The sequence below is a fragment of the Microcebus murinus genome, chromosome 29, assembly GCF_040939455.1.
Source record: "Microcebus murinus isolate Inina chromosome 29, M.murinus_Inina_mat1.0, whole genome shotgun sequence".
NCBI classification, from domain to species: domain Eukaryota; kingdom Metazoa; phylum Chordata; class Mammalia; order Primates; family Cheirogaleidae; genus Microcebus; species Microcebus murinus.
The window spans coordinates 12,223,989-12,241,463 of record NC_134132.1 but is presented as its reverse complement, the minus strand read 5'-3'; the positions used below and the strand labels follow the sequence as shown (position 1 = coordinate 12,241,463).

General features: G+C 32.3%; 1 protein-coding gene across 8 annotated transcripts in view; it reads right to left on the bottom strand.

The window, feature by feature from the left end:
- Positions 1 to 17,475, bottom strand: part of MAPK10 (mitogen-activated protein kinase 10) — a 311,726-nt gene that overhangs the window by 26,675 nt on the left and 267,576 nt on the right. For 7 of the 8 annotated variants that reach the window (XM_075998722.1, XM_012752063.3, XM_012752068.3 and 4 more), the window contains 2 exons: positions 4,496 to 4,678; positions 2,836 to 2,960 (listed from right to left, as the gene is read on the bottom strand). In XM_075998722.1, the coding sequence (XP_075854837.1) occupies positions 2,836 to 2,960; positions 4,496 to 4,678 (308 nt within the window). Of the gene's footprint in view, positions 1 to 2,835; positions 2,961 to 4,495; positions 4,679 to 14,168; positions 14,241 to 17,475 lie in introns of all 8 variants that reach the window. The other variant, XM_075998720.1, reaches the window with a different exon arrangement.

Below are 17,475 nucleotides of genomic sequence, written 5' to 3'. Positions count from 1 at the left end.
CTTTATGCAGTACAAATAGATCACTCTTGAGTTGACATCCAATTTTTAAAATTTTCAAGTCCATGTGTACATGATTAATTTTTCTTCGTAGAGTTACGACAACATTCACGTGCTCTTCTCTTCTGATTTCGGTATTTTGGTAGTTTGGGAAATGTGATAAGATAGCTTTGTAGCTTGATTAACAGGTTAGTGCACATAGTATTTCTCTACTCTTTCCTACTTTTCCTATAAACATCACATTCTCACAGTTTCTCCTTTATCCCCTGTCCACTTGCCTCTATTTCCTTCCACTGAAATTTATTGTTCTTCCCTCTTATCCATGAATTTCCTTCTTTCCCTAACATCATGTGAGTTACTCGAAAGCTGTTTGAGCTTGGATTTCTTTGATGACTTGTAATTGTGAAAATTCTGATTTTTTGATACTTCCATTTATTTGGATTGTAGACGCCAGAGTTTATTTTGCAAAACAGTTTTTGTCAGCCCTGGCAAAAGACATATCACTTTCATTCAAGCTTTGCACCATGTGTCCATAAAGAAAGGTCATTTTATTTTAAATGCATGTCCATATGCAGTAACAAAGGCACTAATTCTAAGGATATTGCAGAAAGCCTAGCTGACTGCTGCTTCTAGAACCTTCAGGTTCTGTCTCTTCCTAGTTGTGACCTCTGTAATATATTAATACTTCATAGATTAATAAACTATTCTGGCCCCAGGATCAGGATTCCAACCTATTCACTGCAACATGTCTAGATGTAAGATATGTTTACCCTTGTATAATCAATGATCCCAGTCTACATGTCAAATACTTGCTTGCCCTCCTATGTATTAACTGATCTCTGCTCCTAGACCTTCAGGCTCTATCAGATCCTTCCTTAAAAATTCATATGTCCTTGTCTTGTTGCTATCCATTGCATAATATTGAAATGGTTAATGAAAAAGGCTCCTAAATTTTATCTTTTTATTATACAAAAAAATTTTCATAAAAATGTAAAATAAATTTTAAAACTCCTTGTTACTCTTTTGTAATATGTTGTTATAGATTCTAAGCAACTGTCTCTTTTATAGGCAGCATAATTATGAATGAATTTCAAATGCAGACTCTATGACTCTAATTAAACTCGAGGCCACAATCCATTAAAAACAGATTACAAGCATTAAATTAGTTGTAAGAAAAAATAAATATGCCACATGAATTAAAACTATGAAAATAAGTGAGGAACAACAATTTCAAATAATTTGTATTTATCTACAATTTTTATCAAAATAACCTAAAATATTTTTTGAATTTTATCAGAGATAAAATTCTTATACTTAATTTTTATATACATATACATCACACTTTCTCTTACTTATTTCCTTCCTTTATTCTATTCCAAGAAATCTTTGACAGTATATCCCAAGTGTGAGACTGAAAGAGGTTCTATATTTCAGTTGTAAGAATATATTAGTTTTAAGAACATTATCATTAAACTCAGAAGTATTTAATTGTGGGGATTTTAGTTTGTAGGAATCAAATCAAAGTGACTAAGAATTAAGTTGAAGCAAACTGAAATTTCAACATCATTGCAGAACTGATTAAGAGAGCAAATCTTAAGAAAATGTCATGTCAGATGACTACACCTCAGTTTGCACACTTGGGAGACTCATTTATTATTTAAATGTTTTCTCTGAAGTCTTTGAATGCTTAAGGATTGGGATACATTATGAAGAGGAGCTTGTTGAATATTGTGTCTATCAAGTTCAATTGTACCTAGGTCTCACTGCCATCTTTCATACCGTAGGTCTCTAGTGAAGAATTACATAAGTTTGAATCTAGCACCTCTGATGTGGACAAGCACATGATGAAGGAGAGATAAAGAAACTGAAAGAAAGCAAAAATATTCTCCAGCAAGAATACCCTGGGGGTACAGAAAAACAAACAGAATTTCAAACAGAAGATTAAGAACAAATTCAAACAAATACATCTGGAGGTATTATGTAAAAGAAAATGAGATAATTTAGCACAGGTATTTTAAGAGTTTGAGAAGATGCTGGTGCTTATGGGAGAAGGTCGCATTGCTGACAGGAGCATGTAAAGGCAGCAAGGAAAGGAAATTCTCATCAGGAGGCCTAGAGAACACACATGACAGCAGCGGTGCCCCTCTGCCCTGGCTCCACACAGAAGAAAGTAAAGATAAAGAAAGAGATTGATAGAAGCTATCAAATAGTTGGAAAACATTATTAAAATAAAAAGTTATGCTTCTGAGAAGATTCTTAAACTGTGCCTAGATTTAAGACATGGAGATACATCATACTGTGATATCCAATTTAGAATCAACCTGAATTAATGTCCTTATTGCAATAACTCACCACTTTTTCTCATCTAGTTCACTCCAGGCTTCACAAGGCATCAGTGGTCTGATAAAAGCTTTCTAATTGAAATGTTCTTAAGTGCCACATTTTACTAATGGCAGGTATCAAGGGATCCAGACTATCAAGGAAACAGAAGCAAAGCAACTTGTCCTCTACTATGTTTTCTACCACTAAGCTTGCATTAGGAGAGGGTGATGGTTAAACCCAGCAGGAAACATAAGTGTTGGAAATTAACTAAAAGCAAATGGTAGTGTGTCATGGAAATCTAGGGCTTGCTGGACCACATCACCCCTTCTCATAGGAAGTCCTGAAAAAGAAACGCAGGCTAACGAAAATAACCTTTCGAGGAGCAGGTAATAGGCTTTTGACTTACAAATGTTATGGAAGTTGCTAGTGTGTTCTTTTGGCTTCTAGTCCTATTCAGTTTTCACCATGAGCTACAATCTGTCTGTGGAAGGAGAGTATAAGAAGCGGATGCCTTACCGCCTCCACCTCAGCAGGGTCATACCAGACGTTGATGTAGGGGTGCTGTAAGGCGTCATCCACTGATATCCTTTTCGCTGGGTCAATCACTAGCATCTTTGACAACAAGTCCCTGGCTTGGCTAGCTGAAACAATGAATGAGAAAAACAAGTAGTGAGATTTTTATTTTAGTAAGGAAATTTGTTGAATGGAGAGAGAACTAAGAAGACAAAGAATCCAATCATATCTTCCCTCCAAATATTAGGTAAATTTCTTGATGTGTTGGAAAAGGAAATGCATTTTACATGTGTCTCTAAATCTAAGGCTTCATTTGGGGTTCTTTATGGGCCATAATGCTATGATTATATGAGTATAATCATTTATTTAGATTTCTAGGCAAAATTCATCAACCCAGAAAATCTGTATAGGCAAAGTAATCTGCTTGGGAAATCTGTGTGAAAATAGGATAAAGAACATGGGAAATGCAAATGAATGATGTTGAAAAAAATGTGTGGATGGCTGCTTGAAGTTAATCAATGTGTATGTTTTATATTCCCATTCGTGCAATGAAATTATTAGAATTTGAGTATTCAAATTAACTCAAGAGATCACGTAGTACAAATTTCTGATGTACCAAAAAACAACGTGAGGAATTGATGTGATAGAAATATTCAACTACTGAATTTTATTTTAACATTCTCTAATCATCAGGCATTTTTAATCAATGGAATCATAATTTGGTGAAATCAAGTAGCTAGAGACTGAAGCCAGTCCAATGCTACACCAAACACTAATGAAAAACTCTATATTATATACATGTTATCATGATTATTTTATGGTTGTGAGCAGTAAAGTTATGAAATTATATGGTAATAATCAGTAAGTATGTTTACTTAATAACACTATTTAAAGATACATTAATTTTAATCTCTAAAAATATATAAAATTGTATATAAAATGAGGTTTTAAGAGAAATAAGAAATATCCTACATCAATATTGTTACTCAACTTATTTGAAAGTAAAACAGTGAAAATATTCAATTACTTATTAATGGAAGTGTTTATATTCAGTAAAAAATATGTAGTCTCATTTACTACTCTAAAATGAAAAGTTAGTCATTAAGTACTTTATAAAAACAAATAAAAGAAACTCAGACACCTGCATCTCCAAGATTTTACAATTAAAAACTTGTCTCAAAAATATTTTCTAAGTAATAAAAAGGACTGGAACAATGATTTCAATGTATATTATTTTTGTATTTTAGAATTAAACTTAAAAATAATTTTAAAATTCTAAATAGACCTCCATGAGATAGTTAACCCACACTACTGTCACACACTTACCCTTCCTCTGAATATCCAGACAATTCAAACATCTTTGATTACTCCCATTTGTAAGAAAAATCTTTTAATAAATACCTCTCCTTAATTTGAAGTAGTTCAAGTTAAAGAAATGATAAGTGATTGAGGTGATGGGTATGCTAATTACCTTGATTTGACCATTACACATCATATACATGTATTAAGATATCATTTTGCATCCCATAAATATGTACAATTATTACATGTCAACTAAAAATAAAAGAAAAAATGAGAAAGAGAGAAAGATCAACACTGTGTGCTTGTTTAGCCCATCACCTGTTTAGCACAGTGGTTCCCAAGTCACCCCTGAAGGGCATACCTTTGAGTTTATTGTGCTCAGAGTCAGCGGGGAAGAGGGAATCCGGAAAGAGCTTGGGGAAGGTGAGTCCCGCATACTTGGGCCGATTCTCCACATAGTTTCTTACTGTGGGTTGCAATTTCTTCATGAATTCTGGACATGGTGTTCCTAGTTGTTCAATTACCTTATTCCACTGGTCAATATCTGAGAATTGAATCGTTAAGGGAAAAAGGAAGTGCAGACCACTAGCTTTTGACTTTCAATAGTTAGGAAGCTAACTCTTCTCAGAATCCTAAACAGTCGACAGAAGTGGAGTTTAATAAGCAATAAAGAACAAAAATATATAAATCAGAATTGTTGGGCAATGAATCCTCTTGGAAGTTTAAATTCACCTTTGGAACTTACATACTTTTGAGGAACTAGAATTATTTAACAAAATAGGATATCATGAAATAGTCTTTGAGTTGTAAAGATGAAAAGTTATTCAAATAACACAAGAAGAATCTCTTACATTGAGATAAACTTCTATATAATCATGTGATTTAGAAGAAAGAATATAATGACACATGGTAGTGATATTTTAATTCTAATTTATATTTTTAAATTATTTATAATTTTAATTATATCATAAAATTAATTAATATAATTAATAAATATAATTATCATACCTTTGTGTTAAGGTAATTAATTCATTTCCACTAATGTCATGTATGACAGTTCAAAGACCCTTACCATAATATTACTTACTTGAGTTTCTTTGGACTAAAAAAAGATTGATGGTCCTGATGAAAGACAAAATTAACTATATTGACAAATTAACTAAAATAAGCATATAATGCAAATAGAATAGATAGGATATTGAAAAAAGGTAAAATCAAATTAATTCACAAATCCTCTTCAACCTCCCTTATAATCTAGCTGAATAAAACTTAAATTACTATATATCTTTTCAGTTATTGGAGTGAAAACATGTATTACTATGGACTATTAAGAAATGAAATGAGGGTAGGAAAAACTGAGAACATTCTTTTACAAAATAGTAGCCATAATTAAACGAGAACATGCTTCAATAAAAGTTTATCTAAATAACCATGTGCATGAGAATATAGTAGTAAGTCAGAATCACTATAAATAAAAACAAACACTATATAAGGTTAGAGTTACAAATTACTCTTAGACAAAAATCCACATTAATACTATGGATGTAGGTAAGCTATAACAACTTAGACATGTTTAAATAGAAAACATTAGTATAGTTAAATAAAACTCAAGCGCTTGTCATTGCAAATTATGAAAAGAAGCCTATTATTTAATACAGTTAGGTTACCATGCCCCACCAATCCATGTTTTGATCATTTGTCAGATTTCTTAGAACTCTAAAGCCTTGATGTCGAACTTAAAATAGAGGCAAAAAAACCTGTCAGATTTTCGGTAAAGAAGTCGTTTAACAAAATTGGCAAAATAATCCCAATACACTATTGTATTCTAGTTACATTCAGCTAGAATTATAAAATTATTCAGTAAAGAATTAATTGCTTTTAAAGTAGCATTCCCAGTCAGGCTTGATAGCTCATGCCTTTAACCCTAGCACTCTGGGAGGCTGAGGTGGGAGGATTGCTTGAGCTCAGTAGTTCGAGACCAGCCTGAGCAAGAGAGATCCCATCTCTACTAAAAATAGAAAAATTATCCTGGTGTCCTGACATGAACCTGTAGTACCAGCTACTCAGGATGTTGAGGCAGGAGGACTGCTTGAGCCCAGGTGTTGGAGGTTGCAGTGAGCTATAGTGAGCCATTGCACTACACCTGCAGTGACAGAGCGAGACTCTGTCTCAAAAAGAAAAAAAAAAAGTAGCATTCCCAAAACAAAAAAATGGCATTTTTACAGTCAAGTTTAAGGAGAGTCAAATATTCTAGAGTTTGTTAAATAAGAATAGTTAAAACGTTTCTTTTAATAAATCATAATTAGTCTAAAGACACAGGGTACTTTCCTAGCTTAGATTGCTTTCAAATAAAAACACAATTGTGGTCTTTGATGCAATGGTTTACAAAAAGAAGAATGGAAAGACTATTATTGTCAATGAAATAAACATTCATATGAAAAAAAGAAAAAAAAAAGTATAGCCATCTTTAAAAAACAGTGCCTTTGTTTTAACCAATCTATTTCAAGTTTTTCTTCCCATAAATATGTATACATTTAACTGGTAAGTACTTGTTTTCTAGATGTTCATAGGACGCTAACACCAACAACTAGGTCTGACTTAGCTGAGCATATGATTTTTCCTTATAATCATAATTAACCAAATATAAGCCAAGACTGAAAGTCATATTTGCTGTTTCCAAGTTCACTGCTTGTTCCAAGTATTTCCATAAGGAAAAGAGCAAATTTGGAATTAATGTGCTAAAAAATGTGTTTTAATTTGGCCGTAAAATTGATTTTATGTTTTGTCACAGGCAATTTTCTAAAAGACTGTCTCCGAGGCTCCTTCACTAGGTTATTGGGTCAACATTTTTCCATAAAAAAAATAATTTTATTAATATTTTATATAGAAGTGAGGTGATTTTTAAAAGGAGAAAAATCATCAGATTTCCATAATGATTATACTTTTTAAAAATATATAAAATATTAACTAGATTTGTAAGTGTTAAATATTAATAACATGGTAAACCTGTTTTTAAAAAGAATGGCCAAAATTATTTTTATAAAAGGATTTGCTTTAGAATACCCATAAGTCATCATTTTCCTACCACATAGACTAAGAATCTGAATTATTTGATAGACCCTAGACCTGTGCAGTTATCAAAAAAGATAAACATTTATTTTTATATTTTTGATGTACTGTTTCAGAAAGTATCACCCTCAGAATAAATTATCGAATGCACTGGATACAAATGGAAAAATGACATTAAGAATTATTTGACAGAAAATTTCCTCATATAATTCTAAATTCACTAGATAAAAAAGTTATATTGTGTAAGTTTGATTTTACAAGTAGAGTATGATGACAAGATAATGTGCACATGTAATGAGTACTAAGGTCTTCAATAAATACTATTGCACTCGGAGAATAAAACAAAGTAAATGTGAATAGCAAAGATGAGTATCTGAAATCCTCAGACTGAAAATTATTACAGTTAATATGTCAGTTGGCTAAGAACTTACATTTCAAACACTTCTCTTACTTTAGCTTCCTTGGTTGGGAAACTTTCTAAAATAATAATGCCTTAAACATAATGTATGAAAAAGTCAATCTTTATTTTTGCACAGGCCCCTTATATGACTTATCCTTTTCTGGATATTTTGAGTCATAGTTATGAACAGAATTTAAGCTATGCACATTTAAGCCTTCAGAAGCTACTAAGTGTAATCATAAAGAGCTGTTTAATGACTTCATTCTGTTGGACCCTTTGAATTATTATATCTTCTTTTTTATGTTTTCTTCTATCACTGATTACTTTTTGTCATTATGAATGTAATTTCCAGAACTGATACCCTCATGTTTTTGTTTTTTATTACTTGCTTTCTACTTTGCTTTAGGCCTTATATCCAATCCTTGTGCAACGATGTTCTGAACTCTATTCACAACTTAAAGGATATCAGTGTTAGTCTCCATGTTCTTAGCTATATCTAAAGACAATATTGCCTATTGTTTGTATAGAATTGTTCCAGGAGAGGATATTTTATCTTGCAAGCCAACCAGCTCCTATGCAAAATGTTGAATGCGACTTTATGTGGCTTTACATTAGCTCTCTAAGAAAGAATGCTGTGATCAATTAGTAGTGTCTACAATTAATGTGCAATAAGGAAATGGAGGTACATCTGCCACAGGTTAGGCATCATAATATAAAACTGTGGTTCCCAAAATTGAATATTCATAACATAGGGAACTTAACACAGATCCCCCTTCCCTTCTCATTCATTGATCTACAAGAATCTCAGTCTATAGGTCTGGGCTAATATCATAAGAAACACCAATGGTAATTATAATCCAGATGGTCCTGGGATTATATTTTGAGAAATACTAATGTAGAATATATTAAGACTTTCTTGTGAGTTACTAAGTCTAGAAGTAAGAATAAAGTACTCAAATACTTCAGTTTTATGACGCAAATTAGAATAGGTTCAAATTCACCAAAAGATTATTCCACGTCTATTTGCTATGGAAAACTTGGGGGTCATTCAACTGGGAATATTTAAGGGAAAGAAAAATCCTAATCTTTATTTCTTTTCCCCATGTCACTTTCCTGAAAAGTCCAGGGGAAATTATAGTAAGTGGTACACATAGGCTCCCAATAGAGGGAGAAAGATTAAGCCTATCATCATCTATGAGGGAATTGAAATTATTAAATATATTGCTATTACCCATAGAGTACCACCCTTGGAAAGTACAAAAGCCATTCAATATAAAATTCAAAATACTTGCCAATGTATTTCAGTAATTATAGTTCTTCATGATAAAATCAGTTCTTAAAAGAATTTTTACTTCCGAGGAAAACTGTAAAGATAAGGATAGAAATATATATACATATGACAGAGTTCTGGACCTAGATTTTCACAGTTATATTTTGAGTTGTTTTGTTCCTTTAAAAAGGTTTTTAGGGTGTTTTTTTTTAATGTGAAAGTGCTCTTTTCTGTTCAAACATCCCCCTCAAATTCTGGTAACATGAAATATGAATAAGGGACTTAATGTACAATTGCAACTAACATCTGTTTTTATTATAAATGAGCACAGGAAGAGGATCCTTTATAAGCCAAAAGACATCAAAAACTGAAAGCTGCAAATTAAGTAAAAGGCTATGTGTACACTGGCATTAGCACATTGCTAGTGTGATGTTAATACTATGGGACATGGAATATCTATCCAAAGGCTGATATTTGAAGCCTGTGCATATGTATCTTAGTACTATCTATGTCATTTTATAAATCTATTTTTATTATAATCTATCTTTACTTTAAATTTTAAAATGGAGAGCTATTTCTCATATAAGCAAATCCAAGGTATATAAATATGTATCATGGTGGCAGAATGTTCATTAAGCTATGGAAGGTTAATCTTTGGGGCCTCTCATTTAAGACATTGTACCTAATTTTATACATGTGATTTTAATTCTTTTTTGTAAATAGCACCCTCTCCTAATTGTATGATACTGTCACCCTCAAATGCTAGATTCTGACTCTATCTGCATGTGATAGCATTTTGAAAATGAAAGAGGCCTTGGATATCATATAATTTGAAATCTCTATTTTAGAAGCTGAAAAATACCAGTTCTTTTCAAATTGGTAAATAAAATTATAAACAAAGGAGTTAATGCAAACAGCCCACACTAACAGAAAAAATAGAATCTATGTGATACTTCAGGGAAGTTTAGGGACACTGTACCCTGTTCTGTGAGACATCTCTAGAAAGTGACATTCATTCCTGGGTATAACACTACATGCAACGGAGTTTAAGGAGGGGCAATCAAGTTTCTATGAGGCCAGGAAAGCAATACAAAGCATAGCCGACTAAATCTTTGATGTTTAAATTTAAAAAGGAAGGAGGCAATCCCTGCCCTCTATCCTAGCACTTTGATCCTTCTTATCCTGCAGCTGTTATCACCTTCTAATATACTGTGTCTTTTCTTATAAATTTCATGATGATAAGAATTTTTGTCAGTTTTGTTTACTGATAAATCTCTGAAAACAAAAAGTGCCCAGCACATAGTAGTACTCAAAAAATATTTGTGGGCCGAGCGCAGTGGCTCATGCCTGTAATCCTAGCTCTCTGGGAGGCCGAGGTGGGAGGATCGCTCAAGGTCAGGAGTTCGAAACCAGCCTGAGCAAGAGCAAGAGCCCGTCTCTACTAAAAAGAGAAAGAAATTAATTGGCCAACTAAAAATATATAGGAAAAATTAGCCGGACATGGTGGTGCATGCCTGTAGTCCCAGCTACTCAGGAGGCTGAGGCAGAAGGATCGCTTGAGCCCAGGACTTTGAGGTTGCTGTGAGCTAAGCTGACACCATGGCACTCTAGCCCAAGCAACAGAGTGAGACTCTGACTCAAAAAACAAAAAAAATTGTGTAACAAATGAATGTTTAAATTTATGTCCAATCAGAGTTTTGTGTGAAGATAATATGAAGAATGAAGGAAAGAAAATATTCAAAGAAACAAAAGCCGAGAAATTCCAGTAAGTGAAGAAAGGTTGGAATCCAGGAAACAATGAATCTCAAAGGAGATAAATAAAAAGAAATCCACACTTAATCACATGGTAGAAAAACAGCAGATACCTAAAGATCAAGAAAAAAGTCCCAAATGAAGACAAGGAACAAACTATCTCCCAAGATGACTATTACACTGACAGCTGGTTATACACTAGCAACATTGGGAACAAAAAGCAAGTAGAATAATATCTTTAAAACACGAAAGAAAACAACATTCAATATAAAATTCTATAGCTAACTAAACTGTCAAGTAAGGAAACCCAATAAAAAACAGAGTCTTATTATCAAAGTTTCCATTAAAGTAACTTCCCAAAGATGTGATTCAGGAGGAAACAAAATATTCTCAAAATAAAAAGCCAAACAGTAAGAAGTATTGGTAAGCCAAGAAAATGGTAATCAAAAGGGTGAATTTAAACAAACCCAACCTGTATGCAATGAAATTATAATAGTATTAATTTATGAACCTTAAAAAAGGGGAACTAAAATACTGAACATCAATAGCATATTTAAGTTGGGATAACAATGATCTAAATTAATATGTTCTAAGATCCTTGCATGTTCAAAAGAAAGATTTTTTATATGGTCTTAATTAAAATAGCATTTTCTACAAATTGAACTTTAAATTCAATATAATTCCAGCATTAATACCAATGGGTTTCTTTTTGTAGAAGTTAGCAAGCTAATTCTAAAATGTTTATGGAAGAGCAATGGTGCATTAATAGTCAAGATACTTCTAAAGGAGACAGAAAAGGAGGGTTATCTACCCCACCTCATATAAGTGCATTGTGTACATTTGTATTCACTAAGAGACGGTATTAGTGGTGCAGAGATACGCAAACAGATCAGTGGAATACTATCAGTAGTATATGGAGCCCAGAATTTAACATTTTTCTCCCTAATATGTGGAAACATGACAGAGACAACATTATAACTAGCTAGAAAGAATAAGCTAGTCAATAATGAATTGTAAAAAAATAAGTGGATCTTTCTTTCAAACACACACAAAAAATTAATTCCAAGTGAGCTCAAGGCTGATATGTAAAAGATTAGACTTTAAAACATGCATAGCAAAATTACCAATAGTATAAAGACACCAAAGGATTCTCAAGACAGAAAAATGCGTGAACCAAAGAAACAGACAGATTGCCAAATTCTAAAATCACTATAAAATAAAGCAGGAAAATAATCCAAATACAGAGAGAAGATATTTGCAACATGTAAAAGTGACAAAGATTGTGTGCCAGATCAGGAAATAAAGAACTCCTCCTAATCATGGGGAAAAATAACACAATAGAAAAAATGGCTTTTTCTATTTAAGAAAAGACATTTTACCAAGGAGAAAATACCAATGGCCAATAAACATAGGTCAAAGTCTTCATTTAACTAATAGGTAAGTTTCTTTTCTCTTCAGATAAGTCATTTCTAATAATGGAGAACTTTTTAAAATAAGCTATCTTGCATTTTAAGAGGTTAACTCAGTGATATTCAGTGCTCTTCATTTGTTTCCTTTAAAAAGACTGATTTAGAACTTTAACCAACATGTTTGAAATCATTAACAGGCCACAGGCCACCCTCAGAAGACACGCTTTAGAAAATGATTTCTCTTTACCCTCTAAGGAGTCCGCAAACGTGCCTATACTAGAAAATATTCTAGTATTTTTATTTAATAGTGCCTATACTAGAGCTCCAGAAAGGACTCAATATCAAAATGTCAAAGGCATCTAACTTGGCCCTGCAACATTATCAGGAGCCCAAAGCATTATATTTAAGAGATTTTTAAACCCAAGTTATAAAAATGATACCAGAGCAACTTCTCCCAGAAAACAATTCTAAGAAATGTTAAACTGTATTAAATAATTCAGTTGTGGAAATATGTTTTGATTTTCTTTAATACAAAATGTAAGAATAGTAACGTAAAAGAATCATTTTAATTTACAGGAGGCAAATACTCATTTCAGTCATCAATTATTCAATCACAAGAAACTTCTAGAAAAGCAAAGAGTACGACATTAACAAATTGAGTCTATTTTTATCATTCTCTAAAATTAGCCAAAACTTAAGGACTATTTCACATTCATGTCTAAAGGCAAAACATGGGTTTATAATTCATTGAGAATTTAAAAACCCTGTTTTATTAGAAATAAGAAGTCATTTAGTTTTTATCAAGGCCAACATACCTTCAAATAGTACTAAATGCGGTAAATTATAGATGCCATTTAATAAAATGTATATGTAGAAGCCAAAATGATAATATAGAAAGAAAGATTTTTTTAAAAAAGTGTGTCCCATACACGACTAGAAAATAGGTTTTAGCATGGATAGTCAGGAGTAAAAACAGTAGCTTTATTTTTGTCTGAATGAAACATTTCAAGTGCTTTCATTCAACAAAAATTGAGTGCTTAATTCAGTAATTTCCATTTATATATATATATAAAACCTCAAGTTTGCACATTGCATTATAGACATAAGAATTGTTATATAGGTATTAGAAACAAGGCAATGGCTAATCATAATATGATATAGATACTCTATATTAGCAAATTGATTTACTCTAATTAGACATTAAAGCCCCATTATTATAGGCTCAATTTTATATTTGAATTATATCTTTTAAGCAGAAGTTTTATCTTTAGTAGGATAAAGACATAACAATTGCATAAGTGACAGTAAGTGTAGAGGGATATTTAACTAACTTAAGGGAGTTATTTTTAATTCTTAAGATGGGACCCATTACACATCCATATAGTAATCACATACTATCCATATCTATTTAATACTGCAAAGCCTCTGGAATATTTACTTGTTAATTATTTGCTTACTTATACAAGTGATTTAAATGTATTTCTTCAGATATTTTATATGATCATTATTAATTAGTGAGGTTTTAATTATTGTACTTGTTAATAATATGGAGAAAATAAGAGAAGAAATTGGAGATATTATTCCAATAAACAAAGTGAATGAGAAAAGAATTTTAGAAGAGGGTGACCAATTTTAAAATGAAACTCACATGCATGCTTTCTGAATATATGTTAAAATAACCCAATTGTATTTGCGGGTAACTATGAATCTGATTAAAGATTTCCATGCCAACTGAATATTTGTTATGATATAAAAGTATCAATCTTCAGTGTTAAAACTGAAAGACTTTGTTATTTATTATCTAACTATGAATACATCTTAATTTGGAAACATCTACAACAACAAAAAGCAATAAAGAGTATATCAATGTTATTAGTTTGATAGGACTGAATTAAGGATGACTTTTTGACATCATGTTGAATCTCTCTTCTTTGATACTATGTTATTCACATAAAATCTTGCTAGGAGACAAAGTTACTCTACCATAATGCCAACTTGTAAATATTTGACATTGGAGTCTCACAGAAACCCTCTAAGGGCAGTGAATGTGTACCATCAGCAGTATTTCATTAGAGACAAAGGGAATTAATCGAGAATGACACCCGTAGATACCACCGGCTGCTAAGAAGGATACGATCAGTGCCAGGAAATAGCACTGCACCTTTTATCATTTCTCCCATGATGCACCCTACCGACCACATGTCAACTGAAAACAAAAATGAAATGAACATAAACAAGAACACAGAAATAGAACAACAAATAAATGAAAACACTGGGCTACCCATGCCATAGAGCAATAGTCTGACCTTTCACTGACTGAATGAGAGGCCAATCTAATAATCATTAGTGTTTTAAAACAGTAAAAAGGGGAGAACACAGACTGGCAGGGCCCTTTTCTGCCATATTACTAAACTAACAATGCTACCCAATGCTATCTAATGTATGAATATTAATATTACTTAGCAATTATATTCAATGATTAATTTTGTTCTTGATTTAAAAGGTCTAATTTGCATTCATCTACTAGGATCCTACTGATTTTTATTGTAAATTACTCTAGACAGTCTTAATATGGGAAACATGCAAACCAGTTTCCTTTTTATCTTTTTGTATACATATTTTAAAAAACAATAGAGAAAAGCTGAACTGCCAGCAACCTCAAAAGTGTTCCTTTTATAAAACACATTTACTCTTGTTTATAAAGATGAATTAAGTTTCCAGAAGTGAAATGCCAGTTCAAGAATGAATGTTTTGGAATATGCCGGCTCAGTTTCATTGACTCCCATCAAAGGAGCATGTTTCTGAACAGGAAGCCTTGTCTTATTCTCATAAACATGGTTGCTGTACAATGGTATGAAATGCTGGCTTTCCAAATGGGATGGTTCTACATGAAATAAACAACATGACTAAAAAGCTGACACTTCTCCAGAGACTGAAAATCAAAAGAAATCTGGAATTCAAGGTGAGATTACAATGGTCTCTCTGCTATTGCCAGGTATCATCCAGAACTTAAAACCAGGAAGCCAGGGCAGAGTGGAACCCAGGGAGAGGCAAAACGGGGAAGGGTGAAGCAAGAAAGTGAAGTCTCTCTCTTGAACCATACTTGGTTACTCACTCGTTCTTGCTGAAAAGTCAGAAAGAGAGGTCATTCTCATGGAGGGGGCAAAAACTAGAATAATAAGGGATATTGAGGGCGAGCAAATAGGAAAAGGCATTAAGATAGCAGCACAATATAATTTTGCTTCACTTACTTTTCAAATTACATCTTGTAATTTGGCAGTGACCTTAAGAATTCCTCATGAGATTCTTTCCAATGTGAAAGTCTCACTGGGGTTAAACCCAAAGTTTCCATTGTTTGATTTAACACCTAAACAAAGTGATCACTGCAAAGAAATGGTTACAGCTTTGAAGGTGATGAGCATACCCAGAGAAGCAAATGTGTTTTGCTTTCATTTTAGGAAAGCAAGTGACATGCAAAAATAGCAGGGAAAGATAGAGCAAACAGTTGTGCATCCCTTCATTATTAATGTGTGTGCAATTTCAGGTAAAATCTATCTCACAAGAGGTTGGTATTTTGAGAATTCTTGATTAAAGGAAAAAAGAAAAAATCTCTGAAAACATATTTATTTTTAAATTGCAAGTATTCTCATCATACTGTCCAAAGTGACCAGACTGACTAAGTTGCTATTTACAGTGTATCTGGGGGTTTTTTTGTAGATATTGTGGAAGAGATAGACAAAAAATATGGAGAACTAAAAACTCAATATGCAGTGTTTTCTCTTGCCTGTCTTCATTCAAACATTTAGGAAAAAACTGTTTCTACTATGAACCTATCTGGGACTTAGAAAACATCTATTTCTAGTTCTCACTTAATACAAAAAGGTTTTCTTCAATATCTCTGGCAGAGACCTATCTTTTTCTGCTGCAGAACCAACTCCACTGCTTTCTAACTGGGTAATATTGGCCAAGTTACTTCTCTCTAAATCTCAATTTTATCCCCTAAAATGTCAATCATAAATAATACTTATAATGTAGAATTTTTTAAAGTAGTTAAAAGCATTATGCCTGGCAAAGATCTCTGCACATTGCCTAGCATATAGTAAGTCCTCAATAAATATTAGCTATGTGTCATAATGTATTAAATATATACATATTAAAATTATATATAGGAATTAAATATATGTGAGAAAGGTTTGTTATACATTTATATAATTATATGTTTATATATATTTAAGAAATCTTTTCCATGATGAAAACTCACCACTCATTAGGTAATTCATTTTATTGTTGAAACTATTAGTACTTAGAAAGGCATCCTACATACTGAATCACCATTGACTCTATGGAACCTCTCTTCACTGTCTAAACAGGAAATACTCTGTCTCCACATCCAAATAACATTAAAAATGTGTGAATATAACCTGTAATCCTGAACCATTCCTTTCCTACAACTGGACAATTTTATCTTTCAGACTAAAATCACTTTTTTTTTTACTGTGCTTTATATATGCCTTTAAACTGTGCTTTATATAGCATCAACAATAACAGATGGCCTAAATGGAATCCTAGTCCCTACACTGCTTTATTCTCAATTGGTTCTAGACCATTCTTGGTTTAATAACCAGTATATCTCACAGTCCTCTTTTGTGTGGTTCTGTGGGATACTGAAAATCCAAGGTAAAATGAGAATATTCTATGAAATTTAGAACTCAAAATATACTTAATAGACCACAAATCTTTTGCATAAAAAATAATATGGAATATAAACCCAGATCTGAACTTCAGATGTACATATCAAATTCCATTTTATTTATTTTAATGTATATTTCTAGGTGATAATATCGTGGAAACCTTTCTAATTTCCATTTTAACTTTACTCACCATTCACTATTCCTAGAGAGTATCCATTCTTATGCCACCTAAGTGCTAAGCCTTGTGCCTGGAAATGATAAACTTTGTCATCTTGAACTACAAGAGTGGAATATATGCACATAAATTTATGTGGATTTTTATGTACTCAAGATAGGAGTGTTCAAGATAAAGCCATTATATCAAATTTCATGAATTTGACATCCCAACCAAGCGGAAATAGGTAATAAAAGAATCTGATACTATATCTTCTCGGGCAAGAAGTTGGAAGTAGTCATAAGCCCTTCCCTCTACTAATATATATGCTAGTATATATACATACCAATGTAATATATATTACTATATATTAATAGTATCTCTATAGTTCTGCTTATCAAGGTAAGACTAAATTATTTTATGAAATTTTCAAGATAATACAGTGAGTATTGACTGTGCTTTTTAGAATTAATTAGCAAATTGCTAAATTAATTAGCAATTAATTAGCAAATTCAATCACCATTGGAAACTGGATTCTGTGCTCTCTCAGACAATGTGATAGAGTATTTGGGTCTCCATAGAGTACTGCATACTAA